General features: G+C 35.3%; 1 protein-coding gene across 1 annotated transcript in view; it reads left to right on the forward strand.

Moving 5' to 3' along the window:
* LOC121728414 (multiple C2 and transmembrane domain-containing protein) overlaps positions 1-18,531 on the forward strand; it is a 127,921-nt gene that overhangs the window by 11,846 nt on the left and 97,544 nt on the right. The window contains exon 2 of the mRNA XM_042116595.1: positions 17,791-17,897. Within this exon, the coding sequence (XP_041972529.1) occupies positions 17,867-17,897 (31 nt within the window). The 5' untranslated portion in view covers positions 17,791-17,866. The remainder of the gene's footprint in view (positions 1-17,790; positions 17,898-18,531) is intronic.

The raw sequence follows: 18,531 nt of genomic DNA on the forward strand, positions 1-18,531 counted from the left end.
TGGGCTAATTCGTATAAAGGGACTGGCTGGCAGATGCACCTGAATGCTTGCTTGCTAATAAAGTTTACCTGAATTTAATAGTTAATTTTTAAAAGTTAATAATTTGTGTCTCAATACACTAGGCCGAAAATACACAACCGAAGTTTGGCATGATTATACCAGACCACGTGGTGTGGTTATGGTGTGGTTGTGGTACGTGTGGGTTGGATGTATTTTAAATTACCGATGACACACCATACGGAAATTACGTCGCGCTATATTGTATGCGTAGCACATTGCTGACGTAATTATGCCGAACTTCGGCCACGTATTTTCGGTCTAGTGTGTTTAGACACTATAAGATACCCTTTTTGAACCTCGAATCTACATTCTACTCGTACAATGATAGCCACCACCAGTTCGAGAACTAACCTTTCGGGAAAAACTTTTCGAAAACGTATAAAACATTAATTTTATACGTTTTCGAAAATTAAGTAAGTAAAACTACTTTCTTTTAGTAATAGGTACAGCCAAAGTTAAGAGATAAGAAGGTGCAGTACTAAAAAGCTGAAGCTAGAATATTTTTATACTGAATACTGATAATGTCAAAATGTCAACAGTAATTCTTTGTAATTGGAGCAGCTCAGAGCAAACAGTGGGAGTTTGATTCAACATTTTACCAACTTAACTTTATTTACTTTACAAGCCCAGTTCGTTATATAAATACAATGAATTGGCTGAACTGTATTTTTAGCAGATGAAATATTTTTATAAATAAACAAACTCGGGATAATTTTCCTTTATTAAATCTGTTCACAATATTTTAAAACTTTACCTAAAATTACTTTTTTCTTTGGAAATAGGTTGCGGCTCCGAAACAGTTTTGTATTTTGTTGAATTTACTGTTATAAAGCTCCCATATATCTTATATCTTTAAACGAGCAATTCTTGTATATATATATATATATATATATATATATACAGGGTGTAACAAAAATAAGTGATAATACTTTAGGGTATGTATGTGTTCCTTGTAGAGAGTTCACTGTGAAAGTAGCAGCGCTAAAAGACCAAATTTTTTTTTCACTTTTGTATGGGCAAGCGCCCGAACGTCACGAGTTTCCCCATACAAAAGTGAAAAAAAAATTTGGTCTTTCAGCGCTGCTACTTTCACAGTGAACTCTCTATAAGGAACACATACTCACCCTAAAGTATTATCACTTATTTTTGTTACACCTTGTATATATATATATATATATATATATATGTTTTATCGATAATCGATAAATCGATACGAAATCGGTCTGCGATCAGTCCGAATACGGACTGATCGCAGACCGATTTGACCAAACTTTTTCACATACACGAGAATGCTCAAATCAACGGACTCGTTTTGAGCATTCTCATGTGGTCGGTCGGCCGGTCGGTCGATCTGTCAGTATCACTCAGTACGACTGGAGTCCATCGTCCTCCCAGCATATTGGGCATATTGGAGATACACTCAATACAATAAAAATGTGTCCCGAGTGGCGGTCTTTTGATTTGCTCAGTCGTTTGCAGGCAGCATCGCAGCAATGATTTCGAGGCTGCCGCGCTCGTTCGTGAGGCGCGTCCACACAGAGGAGTAGCCTCGCAAGGCTGCTCGCTCTTTGTGCACCCGCCTATTGGTGTTAGAGGTTACTCGCGAGCCAAAGACGCCATTTTGATTTAAGTTTGCGTTTAAAACACGTCCGGTGCTGTCAACGCCTCAAAATGATCAAATGGAACGGCTCGCTAGCGTGTTCGTGTGAATGCCATGAATTTGGCTCGCGCGACGTCGAGACTCGTCACTCGAGTATCGAGCCAATGGCGCGAGAGCCATATGGATCGCTCGTGAATGCCTACCCTAAGGCATTCTAATATGAAGGCAAAACTTTGAAACTGGTCAATGAGGGAATTTGTTGCTATTTTATATCCCAAGATTGAATTTTATATTTTATGTCCCAAAATATAATTTACTATAGCAAATGTACTTGGAGACCCGACCCTACACATAAAATGGGAAAGAGCTAAGAAGAAGATAAAGAAGTAGGTATAACGTAGATTTGAATTTTGGTCAATACAATCTCTACATTTTTCATTACAATAAAATATGCACGAGGAAAATTTATGTATGAATTTCATCACATTTCCTCGAATATAAACGAAAGGTGTTATCAAACTTTTGCGGTATGTATTTGTTTTCATATTGAGGAGATAGCAAATCTCTTTCAAACTTTGATGAAGAACAAAAACATTACTTTGCGAGCGTGAAATTTCTGTAGTTTAGTAACTTTACATAATATTTTGTCCGGAACTTCATTGTGTTGGAATTTGCTTATCATACAGAAAGTTTAGGGAGATCGCAGACGGCATCTCCCTTATGATAATATTTTTACGATATAAAAAACTGTTCTATCCCCTTACTTGAGACTTAAATTAAGTATCTTTAACCAATTTTTAATGCCCTATCTTAAAGAGGCAGCAGAATGCAGCTATTTAAATATCATGTACAAAATATTCCATTCTATTTAGAATGGAAATAGCCACAGCTTCTGGGCTGGACCACTAATTAACTAAAGAAACGTTTCCGTACATGACCTGAAAGTTCTAAGAAATCCTAAGCTTCTGGAGTTAAATTATTATATTATAAATATCAAGAATAAATGCGTTATTTTGTGATATTCCTTTGCCGTCACCGCTATCTAAGACACTTGTGAGGAGTGGCAACATTCGATAGTACTCATCCGTCATATCGGTCGAGAGCTTGAGTGATGAGCTAGATAGTTAAACGACCCTTTACACTGAAAATCATGGAAACTTTGTGATCAAAATATCGAAGTTATCAAGCAGCGAACTAATTATTTGTAAAGACCCCTCTTCACGTTAGGCCATAATTGATCGTGTCAATAGCATGTACTACGTATATCAAACTAAGCCGACAGACCATGACTCACATTGAATTGACATAATCCGACCAAATGACATAGGTCCGTCAACTGCATACGAATCAATTTCTTCGACTTCCAGCGTGCGAGATCGTGGAGGCTGGAGAGACCGAAAGAACACACTCGATTATATTTTATTTTTTAATAATATTCTCAGCCAGGGACAAAACCAAAATATTGTATCTTTGATCTTCTATGAATATTTTCAGACCGAATAAAACCTCATTTGAGATCATCAAAATCTACAGAAAACACTAACCCCCTTACTAATAAACGCTGTGTAATGTTTGAATAGTTATACAGTGTTTTGTCTTCTTCAATCCAATTAAAAATGTCACTTGTGTGACAGGAACAAAAGACTGTATAACTATTCAAAGCTTATACAACGTTTATTAGTAAGGGGTATATATATAACGTTAAAGGATCGGACACCGGTGTTGGGATACATTGTATAATAATTCCAGCAGTGCAATAAGGACGATTTTGTATTTGACTAGTTATGCCAAATCCGTTAAACCCATAATACCCAATGGACTTAATCCCTGATTTATTCGACAAACCTTTGCCTCAGTGAATTCTGCAAATGGCTACCAATTACATTTAATATGACAAAGTCCTGGACAGGAGCAGCTATACAACTTTGGCAGACTGCCATGACGCTATTAAGTCCAAGCTTAGCTGTAACAACGAATAATGATTTTTTTCACACTCGACTTTGTAAGCGCTTAGCTGAATTTTTATGAGCAGTAATAGTAGTAAGCAATGGCTTCAAAGTCAAAAAATATCTAATAGTTATACGTTGTGTGTTATGTGCACCCGAACCAATAATATTTACATTCTAGTATTAATGTTAAAGTCTTAAAATAAAGAGATAATTTCATTTTATTCAGTTAATTCGATACATATGGTTCAGTTAAAAATATCTATTTCAATTCTCAAGTCTAGTAATAAACGCAATATTTTTTTATGCAAAAGGTTAAAAATAAAACATTTTATCATGCTACAATATTATTTAATAACAACGTTTATATATTATACGTGGGAGAGCCATGCTTCGGCACGAATGGGCCGGCTCGACCGGAGAAATACCACGTTCTCACAGAAAACCGGCGTAAAACAGCGCTTGTGCTGTGTTTCGCCGAGTGAGTGAGTTTACCGGAGGCCCAATCTCCTACCCTATTCCCTTCCCTACCCTGCCCTGTTCCCTTCCCGTCCCTACCCTCCCCTATTACCCTATTCCCTCTTAAAAGGCCAGCAACGCACCTGCAGCTCTTATGATGCTGCGAGTGTCCATGGGCGACGGAAGTTGCTTTCCATCAGGTGATCCGTTTGCTCGTTTGCCCCCGTTTTTCATTAAAAAAAATATATATAGTATATAACTTAATAGGATTTTAAATATATTTGTTCACAGGCATTAATAGGCATGCTCAGTGTTCGCGAGTTATAATGTAATACAGAGGTAAATGTGCCTTTGAACTACGGTCTACGCCTACCCGTGTTAACTCTTACGCGAGGGTTATTATGCTATAATATCAAAGGCTTTTAATATAATTAGTATAATAATGTTCAGGAAACTTATAATATAATAACAACTAGGCCTTTACATCCGTTGTGGATGATTTATACAGTATTTTTCAGAGCGAAGTAACCACTCCTCAAATACTGTAGTGCCTGGGACAAGACTTTTTAAATTACCGTATGGTTGCCCAAGCACATACGGCATTCTTGCATCATAGTCGGCCTAGTCCAGAGGAAAGAACTAGTCGATACGTCTGGGACCAACTCACTCACTCACTCCTCACGATGTTTTTCCTTCACCGTACGAGCGTCCGTATTATGTACTTGAGATCAGAAAATGTCTCATAGGTACACGCCTCCACCCGACTTCGAACCTGCACCCTCTAGGAGTGCGAACCGAAGGTCTACCCATTAGGCCACGGACGCTCTTATAATAGAATAACACACAACAACAGAAAGGAATATTGGGAGTATTTTTTTCGCATCTGTACTTAGAGGTATTTATCTTATTCCTACAGGCTTTAGAATTAATCAAGTACTAGATCACGCCCGCAACTCCGTTGCGCCAAAATTCGTTTATCGCGCGGGAACTGTACATTTTTCCGGCATTAGGTAAAAGTATCGTATGTCCTTTCCCGGGACTCAAAGTTTCTCCATGCCAAATTTCAGCAAAATCGGTTCAGTGGCTTGGGCGTAAAAAGGCAACAGACAGACAGACACACTTTCGGATTTATAATATGGAGTAAGTATGGATTTTAAAATTGTAATTTAAAACCTTTTTAGCGGGAAATCCACTCAATCCGATCTGCCTGACTGACTGGTCTTTTTGCGAGAATATATTTAACTTAGTCATTTTATCATGTTTTAAGCACTAAGCATTCTGACCACTATTAGCAAGATAGTCATGGTGTGGCTGGGTTTTTATTGGTTCTGCTCGGCGTAGCTTGTATTGAGAAAACGCGAAATACCCTCTTATAAGGAAGCTGGGCGATTCCGCTAGAGACGACCCTCAACACGAATTTTTAACCCTTAACTACAGTCGTGAACAACAATCACGTTTCTATAGTTGTGGGGTCCGTTGGACCCATGTATTTTTAAAAGGCTATAAAAATAAAAAGTATCCCGAATAATTAATAAAATGTTAATTAGCTTTATTATATATTATATAACAAACATAGTGTTTTAAAAAATCAGCAATAGGAACATACATTTCTAACATTATTTTGTACTTTTTATAATCAGTTCAGGTTTCCTTAATCTAAAAACAAGCTTATGAAAAAAAAAATATAAAAAATATAAAACTGGTCGCCAAGTAAAAACAAAAAATGTTTTCTATAATAAAAAGATACATTTTCTAAAAACATATCAAAAACAAAGAAATAAATTTTAAAACAAAAATTTTGACACCAGTTTCATTTAGCCTACTTACAAACATGTACTGCAAACAACTTTTGCACATGTCATGCAAATAGGCTGCTGGCACTTAGTACATAAGTGAACAGTCTTAGCTGCTTATTTCAGAGTTCGAGTCATGATTACTTTCCAATACAAAATCTTTGTCATTATCAGAAAACTCATTATCAGAGTGAGTATTTAAAGCATCTCTCACAGAAACCAAATTTTCTTCTGCATCACTGCTTAAATCAGCATTCAGCCACTGCTCTATTATGTCTTCGCGATTGGTTGACATATTTTTATTGTTTTCCATGATGAAAACTGAAATTTAACATAAAAACAACTACAAAACAAGAATTATAAAAATACGTATCTATAGTCGTGGGTCCAATGGACCCATGCATAATCATTTACTTACCATTGGAGTAACTCGCGAAAAACGTCCGTCTTACTGCATATGCACCAGCTTACTGTAGAAAGGTACTGAGGTGCGAGGGGAGCTCCACCACCCACAGCGCTACTAGTGCTTGTTTAAAGAATCACCATGGGTCCAGTGGACCCACGACTACAGTTAAGGGTTAAAGTATAGCATTTGTTACATGTTTTTATTGAATTATAAATAAAAAGATGTATATTTACTAGCAAAAGAACTTTTATGAGTAAAAAGAGTAATTTGAATGATTTAGAGCATTTTGAAGTGATATCATCTAACGGCGCGAGAAAAACTGCTTATGCCACACATGATCATTTTTACTCTAAATCACTATCTCGAAGTTGAATTTCATTACATAATATTGACTGTATAACATAAGTTTCTACTTCGGTGCAAAAAAAAACAACAATTTTGATATAGTTTTCAAACATTATTAAAGGAAAATTGTCATGGTTGCACCCGCGATAAAAAGGTACAAAAGTTCAGTTTTCTCGCTAAAATGTGTTGTTAATAATTTAAAACTTTGTGAAAGTAAGGAGAAATGTGAGGGAAATTAGAATTAATCATTGGAAAAAACTATTTTATTATTTTTAATAAAAAACAGAACTTTTAAAGTGGTTGCACCCGCGATCGAAGCAGTACAATTGAAAATGCAACAAATTATTTTTTGACTATTGTAGTGATTTTCGTCTGATTTCATATTATTAAGGTAAACAATAACGTTAGATTATATTTGTTATAAATACTTTACATGTAATTACAAGATTTATAAAAATTTGAATGGAGTCACATCGTGTTTTATATTTTTCGAAATATTTCATGTATTACTTGACAGATGTTTTAAAATGATAATTAATATTCTTTTATTTTTAAATATTTTAGAAGAAATGCTACAAATGACAGGAAAAATCATAAATATTTAATAATTTTCTTTGAAAAATATATGTTTACTTATAATTCTCCCCTATTCTTTTCAATTATAAATATTAATTTTGAATTAAAGGTGTGTTGTAGTTCGGTTTTATGACAATACATCAAAAAAGTTTTGCTTAAGTTACATAATTTAATTGTTTTTAGTGATTTAGAAGATTTCTTTTCTCAGATCGATAAATGACTGTTAATTAAAAAATAATAAAATTTTAAATAGTATTATTACAATTTACTAATAATATTATGTATTGCATATCAAAAATGTAGAAGTTAGTCGCAGACTTATGAATAAACTCAATTTCTTTAGACTCGTTGCGCCCGCGATATTCTGATGTTGCACCCGCGATCGTAAAAATTGTTAATAATTCCTAGTACTAATTACTTAAATTAATTGTATCTAGTTAAATCATTTCTTAGTCTTATACACTTTTGAAATATGGGTTAATAAATTACTAAAAGTTCCACAATTTGCAGTATTCTCAAATGAACTCGTCCGAGTTCTTAATAGAGGACCAATTTGGTTGCACCCGCGATAGTACTTCAAACATGTTTTGTGGCTTTTCTTAGATTTAATTTTAGTTTTCATTTACAATTTATGATTGAAATAGTTAAAATTTATCCCTTCAAAAGATAATTTATTAATAAATGTGTTTTATTTTGTCAGTAGGACGCTTTAAGTGCGTCAAAATGTTGCACCCGCGATAATGGAATCGCCCAGCTGATAAATTATTCTAATTGGCAATTTTCCGCAATGGCGCTCGGCCTATATTATAAGAGCATTTACGTATAATGCCCCATTCCTACACTAGGTATTCATTCTGAATAGACTATGAATTAATAATCATAGATTGAATCTTTTTAGGTATCGACAGAGTAAATGGAACTATTATATTGACAAGTGGTCGGACGGAATAGCAGAGAGAAATACTCTTTGGCAGAAGGCAATAAGTCTTTGCCTTGAGAGAACAATAAAAACTTAAAGTGTTCCATTTAAGTATTTTGAATTTTGGTAAATTAAACAGTAAGATTAAAAAGAAGCAATTTTGTTCATACATTTATTTATTTTTGCCTGTGTACTTTCTATATATCTAATTATTATTATTTTCTCGCGTCACTTATTACAATCATAGTATATTAAGGGCCTGTTTCACCGCTTCCTGATAAGGGTATCCACCGCTTAATGTGACAGATGGAGTATGGAAAATCTGTCAAATAACACTATCGGGCACCTTATCAGGAAGCGGTGAAACAGACCATAATAATTATAACATAATTCTCGTACTTCGTTTGAATGAAACGTGATTTCAGGTAAGAGAATCGGCCCCCAGAATTTTAATTTCGTTGGTCATCAAAAATATGTCCCCTCGCTGAAATGAAACCAAAGGTCATAAAATTTAAAACCCCGTTATTCCAAAAACCAATTATAACTTTATTGCCATGTTTGGACACGTTAAGTCGTAGCACGTAAAATATTTGGTTTAACATTCGCTCGGAAAAGTCATTATTGCTGTGCCGAAATTTGTTTATGTAGTGCGAAAATTTCCACCTTTTCGGATCTACTGCATCAGAATCGCGTTATAGTTCGTAGGGAATGTCAGTATTCGTCGCTTTGTATTGATTTGTGTGTGCATCGCATAATCAAAAATTATTTGGCACTCGCTGACAGCGCGTGCGAAGCGTACAATCTAATCTAATAATAAAATAATAAATTATTTTTTTATTCGTAGCGTACAATCTAATCTAATAGCTTTGTCCACATTGTGCCTTTTTCTGTTCATCAAGGGCATGCCTTATAGCGCTGTCAACAGCGAACGTGAGGCATGCCCGTAACGCGCGTTGAAATCGTAGTGCACGCTATGACACTTTTCTTTCAACGCGGGTGGATTTTGACGCGCGTCACGGGCATGCCACGCCTTCGCTGTTGACTGCGCTATAATGCATGCCCTTGTTGAACAAAAAAAGGCATAATGTGGACAAAGCTATTATAATGGACGCGCAGCTGAATGTTATGAAATAAAATTCCAGTGTATGCTATGATTAGCTTTACCGCATTCTCCGAGTGCCACATGTATTTTTCGGAACGAATCAACAGCACAGCGTGTATACTTCAGAACTTACCCTATATTTCAATAACCAGTACGTCTGCATACTGGTGCTTGGAGCTTATTATTAATTTGATATTTCACATCACTCTCGTCGTCTCCAACGTGACGTAACGTGCTTTCACCTCGTTAAAGTATACTTACTTAGTTTAAATCTTTCTTGCTACATCTATACATCTATACATATATAAATAAAATTGGAGTGTCTGTTTGTAATATTGAAAGAACCGTTTTTAGTACATGCATATGAATATTTATATACGATACATACACCAAAACAACATTTTTTACAATTTTTGTCTGTATGTCTGTCTGTCTGTCTGTTTGTTCCGGCTAATCTCTAAAACGGCTGGAGCTATTTTGCCGGGACTTTTTTTTGGTAGATAGCTGATGTAGTAAGGTGTAACTTAGGCTACTTTTTAACCGACTTCCAAAAAGGAGGAGTTTATATTTTACTTTTTTCATATTTGATAGCGGACTATCCATCTTTGTTATTATATACTATGTTAACGCGGACGAAGTCGCCCCCCCCCCCCCCTTGACACGTGACCATATTAAGAACTAACGTCTCCATCTTATAAAGTCTCTCTTGTCAGACGTTGACGTTCTACTCTAAATAATTATATCATCCGATATTAGCCGAAAATAAATATTATGGCTTTGGTATCGTGTTATTAAGTGACTGTATTGCATTCGTATCCAATGACACTATCATCGAAGTGGCACAACATCTTTATCGGTTTGTACCCTGGTCCCTGTGCAATAACGTAATATAACCGTCTCACGTTTATATCCAATTATTGTTATAAGATTTTTTTAAAGCAAAAGCAGTCACAACGTAGTAAAATGTTTAGTTGTTTTTTAAGCTATCAAAAGAGACTAAAGTCGTTTATCACGGAGTCCCCACTGCACCCTAATAATTATAGACTCCCCTGAGAATTTCTATTCTACTGGCATGTTTAAAATAGCTAAAAGTTTTAGTGTACATTTAGAGAGCGCTGCTAAAGCAAATAGGGATGATGACAAGGTCAAAGATTAGTGAATTTTGTTAATAAAATAAAGAAATCACGATGAAAAATAAGTGTTCCCAAAATTACAGCTCGATAGCATTTTAATTTTTTTTGATAATCAAAGTTAGATCAAGTCGATTTAGTTTCAATTAAATTTCTTAATATTTGTATACCAATCTTATGCAATTAAAAGCAACTTTTGTTATGAAACCACTTTCATAAACGCAATATTTAATATACCTATCGAACAAAATTCTCTCCCGATGCGTACAAACTACGAAAGAGTGACGTCAGTCTTTCGTAGCACTTTATATGGAGCGTTTCGGGCATGTCTATTTTATGAGATGTTTAAATTGTCATATCTTGGTGAATTTTTAAGCTATCAGAGTCATTCTTTCAGCGATGTTTTTATTTTTTAAGGGTCTTTCAATTACCAATAAGAAAAAAAATAGTCATCAAGCCTATTATAGTTTTTGTAATTTAGTGCATGTCTGGGTCTTTTTGCAAATAATATCTGTTGCACTAAAAGTAGGTTATGTTCTGCCTGTAGTTTTTATGTGTGCATTAAAAATTTACACATAAAAAAGACAAGATATTTTCATTAAATGTACAGTAAAAACTTCTGTAAGCCCCTTCTCAACGTTATCCCATGATAGATTTAATCAATGAGTAACATAGAATATCATTGGATTTAACCATGACAGCATGTACAAACGTCGTCGATCATGGGCAAAATAGACGAACAGGCCGCTGTATGCGTTCGTATTTCGTATTTGATTGTCTGTATAAGTTCAATGGTTGAATGGTATTGCACCATAAAATTAATCGTCTAGGGTCCCACCCCTAGACGATCAATTTTATGGTGCAATACCATTGAACAATGTAATAATTGAACAATTTGTTTGACAATAAGATTGATAGGCGGGGGCGTTCAATATTAACCCTAGACGGTCAATAATACGTAATTACGTACGTTACGATATTGTACAACAAAATTGATCGTCTAGGGGCCCGCTAGGCATAGACCTATGTCCAATAAGGAGGAGGTGTTTTAATATAAAAGTATATATTAATATATGTATACATCAATCATCATTATTATTAATAGACTGTAAACGGTGAAAGAAGATGATAATATTTAATATTAGTATTATGTTCTCATGCAAGTGACAGTGTCTTATCGAGATCTCGATGATAATTGAGAGAAATATTCATGTAGTGCTTGGCAAAAAAGTGTCTGGCACGGTGACAGCTGGAACTAAAATTCTTAATGTGATCATTACAATACTTGACAGCACTAGTACATTTTGTGTCAAAAGTACATTCAAGCGTAGCTTGGGATTGATAATAAAAGAAAAGCGCCCTCATTTAAATCGCACTCTTTATTGCTAAGTTGTACATTTCTTGTAAATAAATATCAAGTGTCTACAATATTGAGTTTGATAAAAATGTAAAAGCAATCTTCAGCAGCTTGTCTGAACGTATTACCGCAAGAATCCGGCTTTAATAGCATTTCGTGAAGCGAGTTTGCTTTGAAATTTCAGTATTGGCAACATTGTAAATTATATTTTAGTGTCATCTTTGATGGATTCTGGCTTAATATTTGGCTTATAAAGTTTATCACAGACGCTTGTTTAAGCCGGCCCCTAGAAGAGTAATCACGCGTCAATTTTGTTGAAAGGTAATAATTTATTTGACAATTAGATTGAAGGCGCGCGATGTTCGATATCAACTATAGACAGTTAATAATATTAGGCATTACGTGATACTTAAAAATTTTCTAAGTTATGTGCCTTGAATCGCCTTTGGACTTTTACAATTACATTTAAATATTATACAAATACAAGAGTTTTACTTCTATTTCTTGAATGAAAATAAACGGACTTTAAGATTTTTCTGTTCTTTTATGTGTTACGTAATGATGCATTTAAGACCCCATTTGTGCCATTGCCTTAGTCTTTGGTCCGTTATAGTTATAGGGTTAAGTCTTCATTCCCCTCGGAGGTATAATGGTCGTGATGTTTAAGGGTTATTATAATGAGGTTTTACGGTAAACCGACGGGGGTTGTTGCTTTTTAACCCCTGTAGCGTTAAATGTCAGACATACTTTGTATAAAAGTATAAAAAGTAGTTTTAAAAAATGGCTGTGATCGACTGTTTGCTATTGAAATTATTTTTAATCCTAGTAAGGTTAGGTTAGGGGTTAGTTGGGGTACACTTTCTGCGCAGCTGTTGCTTGCAAAAATTATTCAAAGCCTTCATTAAAAAAAGGTTAGCCCAAGCGCTAATGACTAACTGCAGCACTTAGAGTAGAACATTATTTACTTAATTGTAATTAATTCAAAATTTTGACATAAGCCCCATACATTATCTGTCAAACTCTCCATTAAATTCAAGGTTAATCATAATTAAATGTCTCTGAGTACGGCGGTAGTTTGTTTTGTCAACTCATAATTTCTTTTCTTCGCCCCCCTTTTATTAACTCAAAAACAGGGGTGTTTTAGACATTCTGAGAAGATTTGATTCAGTCAGAAATAAACAAAAAAATATTTATTTTATTTTTAACGATTTATTGCTATACATTTCAGCCTTAGCTACATTTTGAAATATTTTTTTTGTGTACGTTCAAACCGTACCGTCGTTTCTTCACATTTTTTTACATTATTTTGCCAAACTTAACCCAGGGTCATAATGTTTAAGTGTAGATACTCGTAAGTACTTAAACATTATGATAGAGCACAAGAAATGATTCGAGGAAAATCATTTCCTGCGAAGTTAATATGAGAATTTTATCCTTATCACCACAAAAAGGAAATTATTGCGTAGAAAAGTTCCTATTCCAAACTTTTCTTTATTTCCTTATCTCAAACTTGTGAAATGAAAAAGAAGTCAAGTTTTCTCCTGACCATTCTCAAGTTATGAAATTGCTACATTTTTGTTCACAATAAGAATTTTCTTTGCGAACTTAGTTTAGAAAACAAAAGGCTCAGCAGTTTCTTTATAAAAGCCCATTAAAGCTTTCAAAAGCTCCCGTAAAAGCTTTACATGCGTGCTTTTGCTTTTAAGGACAATTTGAGGTCCTTTCTACCTGGATACAGTAAATATAAAAGAACAGTAAACATTCTGACATACATGAATGTTATGTACGTGTATCTTATGTACAGGATGTATAGGATGGAAGCGTAGCACAAAAGCTACTTAGCTACTTACTTAATACTACTTTTATACTTAACTACATGACGTCTGCAACTCCGTTGCGCCAAACCTCACTTATTGCGCGAAAACCGTACATTTTTCCGGGATAAAAAGTATCCTATGTCCTTTCCCGGGACTCAAAGTATCTCCATACTGAATTTCAGCACTATCGGTTCAGCGGTTTGGGCGTGACGGATAGACAGGCAGACAGATAACCTTTCGAACTCATAACATTTGTATGGATTGATATCGAATTATTATCTATTTTGAAAACATTCCAACTAGAAATTGTGCAAATAACTTTCCTATAGAAATGATTCCTCCATTCAACTTTCTTCTACAGTTGAACTGTCCAAAGAACTAAGTTAGCTTGTAACAAAATGATCACACGGAAGTCTTAAGGCGAGGATAAACCCCAATTTGTTATTCCGTGACTCCCGGTTTCCCTAGTTCCAATATAATAACGAAGTGTTAAAAAATATGAGATATAAAGCACAATATTCAAAATACCTTAAACCATAAACATTTTAATAAAACGTAATACTTTTGCTGTAATTAATTTACAAACTTACCTCCGAAAAAACTCTATTTCATCGAAATATAAGTAGTAACTAGGATAATTGTACATTTTATTTGAATAAATTGTTAGTAAATCTATATTAAAAATTCTTTAACCGAACAATTTTGTTTCTTAATATTTATTTCCAAAGATATTTAAAAAAAACATGAAAAATAGAGAAGATCCGCCCGAGAACCTGTAGTTTTATGCTAAGCTAAAATGAATCTTATTGCGATGCATATACGCTTGGTCTTTGATTGTGTGCAAGGTTATCGTTTTTGATTGAGATTAATCCCCGCCTTAACATCGGTTAGCGCAAACTTGTTAGTTGAAACCAGAGTTTAAATTGTATTTGTACTTCGTAGTTAAATCACCAGTCGATAGTTTAAGTTGTTGTATCGCTTAATGACACAAAGAATGGTTTAATTTTGTAATAACGCTGTAGCAGGATAATGTTTTGATTTTTTTTTTATTTCGTTTTTGTTATGAATAAAGGAGTAAAAGTAGAAATAACCATAACCTACTAGATGACGCGCGCAACTCCGTTGCGTTAAAATATGTTTATCGCGCTAGAACCGTACATTTTTCCGGGATAAAAAGTATCCTCTGTTCTTTCTCGGGCCTCATAGTATCCCCATACCAAATTTCAGCAAAATCGGTTCATCAAATTGGGCGTGAAGAGGTCACAGACAGACAGAAACACTTTCACATTTATAATATTAGTATGCATGTAACCGCTAATTATTTTTAAGAGGAAAAATCTCAGCACATGTAATCAGTAGAAATTCAGTAGACGATCTTGAAAATTTAAGCTCGTACGCCGATGGAAATATTAAATCCTTCCAACTGCACCATAAAAATACTATAAAAATAGAACTGAATTGCTACAGTCAATATTATAGTTACTACAAACTAGTAAGTATTATGCTCTGTCTACTAGTTACTGGCAATTACAGTACAAACAGAAACACGCCTGTTGATCGCACTGCAATTTGCGATAGCGTGACTACAGTGACACGCTCTAATGACAGGCTTTATCATAACAGAACAGATAAATTTTATTGCGCAATATCACATATTGTGCAATATTATTGACAGCCTAGTTGATATTGAACGCGCCCGCCCATCAATCTTATTGTCAAATAAATTGTTCAATAATATTGTTCAATGATATTGCACAATAAAATTAATCTAGGGGCCTACTAAATGTCATAGCCCGGGCGCGCACTAGCGGCCAGGCCGCAGCGGCCCTCGAAAGTATGGTGTGGCCGCTTGACAGCGTGCGGCCAGGTGCGCGTGGTCTATGGCGGTTTCATACTAAGGTATCTATCTCGATGGCCGCAGCGGCTTGGCCGCTAGTGCGCGCCCAGGCTAAATGTTTGTATTACTACAGCTGATCCGGCAAAAACATTGTTCAGCTTCAGACGTTGTTATGGAAACATTGCTGTCTCTTCGATGATCGTATCGATCCCAGATACTTCACTAGGCGCGATTATTCAAAAAGAAGAACTGATAGAACCTCAGAACAGGAAAAAAATCTGTGGATTGAACACTATTTTTAGGACAATCGGTATAGCCATTTTGGAGAAGTTTGGCAACAAAAACCGCGACACGATAATTAGTTTATATCGCAGATATTATAAATTATACACTAGTAACTATACAAATATTTTATAGTTAAGTACTAGTTTGCACAGCTAAAAATGCAAGACAGAAAATAACAGGGTAATTTTCATCGCAACAAAACGTATTTATTTTACTACTCTACTAATACAATCCATTCTGTCTCTCTGTCTGTCAATATGTCCGTCTCAACTTCTGACCATCTGTTCGTCTGTTCGTACTCTGTCCGTCTGAGTACCATCGCATTAGAGATTTGTATAATAATATAATAATAATAATAATTACTATGGACGCTTCACACCACGTCAGTCTGGCCCCGTGGTAAGTACCTGAAGGGTACCAGACTTGTGCTTGTGTTACGGGTACCAGACAACGGAAATATATTTAATACTTTTATACTATACATATATTTAAGATTTTTATTATATTATACACATATTTAATACGCATCCATGACCCAGGAACTTTGAAAACTTTTTGTTCCGTTGGCGGGATTCGAACCCGCGAATTGAGCTACCAACGCGCTCACCACTGAGCCACAGAGGTCGTCATGTAACAGGTATATTAACTTTATGCTAAAAACACACTTTGAATTAAATGTAACTTATTAACACTTTTACAAGGAAACTACAACCTGAAAATACATTACAACATGCCCAATACTTTTGGCACTTGGGATGATCGAAAAATGTGATTTGCATAATACCTTCGTCGGAATCGGCTTAAAAGGATTCCACCGTTTGAGCATCGACGTGAAAATTATTGGCAGCGAGATTTGCTCATTTACAATACCCCTAAACGGTTGGGTGTTTGGTGAAAAGGTAATCTTTAGAAGTGTTTTGTTTGTGTTTCGAGTTTTAATGTTATAAAGGAGAACCACCGCCTGTCAAGCGGTCGAATCCGACCCCGATAACAATAGAATAACAATAGATTTTCAAGAATCCGCGATCAAGCGATCAAAGTGAAACTAATTTAAGGTGAATAGCACATTCGAATATTATATCTTCCTATTGTCTTCAAGACCTTTAATATTTCACGTTCACATAAAGACCTAATAAATAGACGTAACATTTTAACTTCAATTGTATCTTCAGGAAAAGGTTTCCTGAACAATCGAGCTTGTTATTCCACAATCGGACATGAAAGTACAGTCAATACGAAAATTGTATTCAATATTTGGTTGTTTGGACGGTTGAAGCAACATTTTGTTCAACAGTTCTGAAGCTTTTATACAAATTGTTATTTTCCAAATTGATTCATTCGACTTGCTTTTGATTATGCTGAATAACCTTGTTTTGAATACGCTTTTTTGTCATCTATTATTTGCCTGCGATTTCGTTTGAAATAAATCTTTTAGAAATTATTGTATTCACCTACATTTGGCCACAATGAAAATAATGCTATGCCTTCCCGAGCCTCTGCCAACTGTAAAATCAGTATTGTAGCCCTTTCATGCAATCAAGTTATAAGCAAAAGAGATAAGGAAATCATTTTCTTTTCATTAGTTTTAAAGGCAAACGTAATTTATTATTATCTTTAAACACTGCTAGATATAAGCCTGTAGTTTAGCACAATCACATTATGGGCTTAGCAAATAACACCTAAGCTGAAAAAAACAATAGTTTTTTTTCTGCTTAGGAGCTGCTTTTCTGTTTAACAATTATTGCCCGACTAGAATGTCACACGTGTGACTTGAGGGGAGGGGGCCATGCCCCCCTTATTGTTTATCTCATCAAACCAACTAGCAACAGACTAGTTACAGCCACGATTAAACTACCATGGTCTTAACGAGACCAGTAGCTTAGACCATTTCGAAAAAAAAAAAAAAAAAAGCTTAACAATTGTTTTATGTTAATAAAGACTTTTGAAAACAAACAATACAATACAACAGTTGTTTTGTTGTAATGTGTCCATTACGAAGCTGATTCTGATGACACGTTTGAATTTCCTGTTGTGTTATGTAAAAATCGTTAATGCTACAAATACGTAGCCCTCAATCATTCCTGCAACTTCTCTAATAGATAGTGCTAAGAATACGTAGCTTTCAAACATCCCAGCTAACTCGTCTATTTTCCATCAGGGCTGCAGCATGAGGCGGGCGGGGCCTGCGGGGTGTGCGGGGTGCGCGGGGCGCGGGTGAGCGCGCCCGCCTGACCATGTCCAGCAAGAAGCATTCGCCGCAACCCAGTGAGTATCATGATAGCTAAGTCATTGCTTAAAATGATAATACTGTAATGCCTGTTTTCACCAACGGTCTCCTAGTCCTAACGCTAAGTGTTCCCTAGCGATCTTTACGGGTCAAATATCTCTTAAAACAAACACATTAAAAAAAAACTAATGTTTTGCAAAAGATCTTACGCCCTAAGAACGAACGTGACACAAAAATTCGTGAAATCTTGAAGGATATGTACCCTTAATGGCCGCTAGGGGACCACTTAGCGTTAGGAGGCGCTTGGTGAAAACAGGCATAAAAGTCCTAAAGGTACTATTCCGAGCAATTCGCGACTGACAAAAATTCAAATAAAATTCTACTTTATGAATTGAATGAAGGCTGTTTCATTTTCTATCAACATTGGTCGGTACGGCGACCTATGCCGCCGCTAGTTTGTAGTTGCGTAGGGAAAAATTAAAACTTGTAGCCTGGCCTTGGTCATAAAGTGGCATTTTATTTGAATTTTTGTCAGTCGCGGTGGCTCGCGGCAAAGATCGGAAAGCCACCTTCACTCGTATCATTAGTCTTTCTCTCAAGATCTCCTCATAAATAATATACATTTTGTTGAACAAATAACATAATTTTTGGAGGTTTGAGGTTGAGTCAAGT

The sequence above is a fragment of the Aricia agestis genome, chromosome 6 (assembly GCF_905147365.1).
Source record: "Aricia agestis chromosome 6, ilAriAges1.1, whole genome shotgun sequence".
NCBI lineage: Eukaryota > Metazoa > Arthropoda > Insecta > Lepidoptera > Lycaenidae > Aricia > Aricia agestis.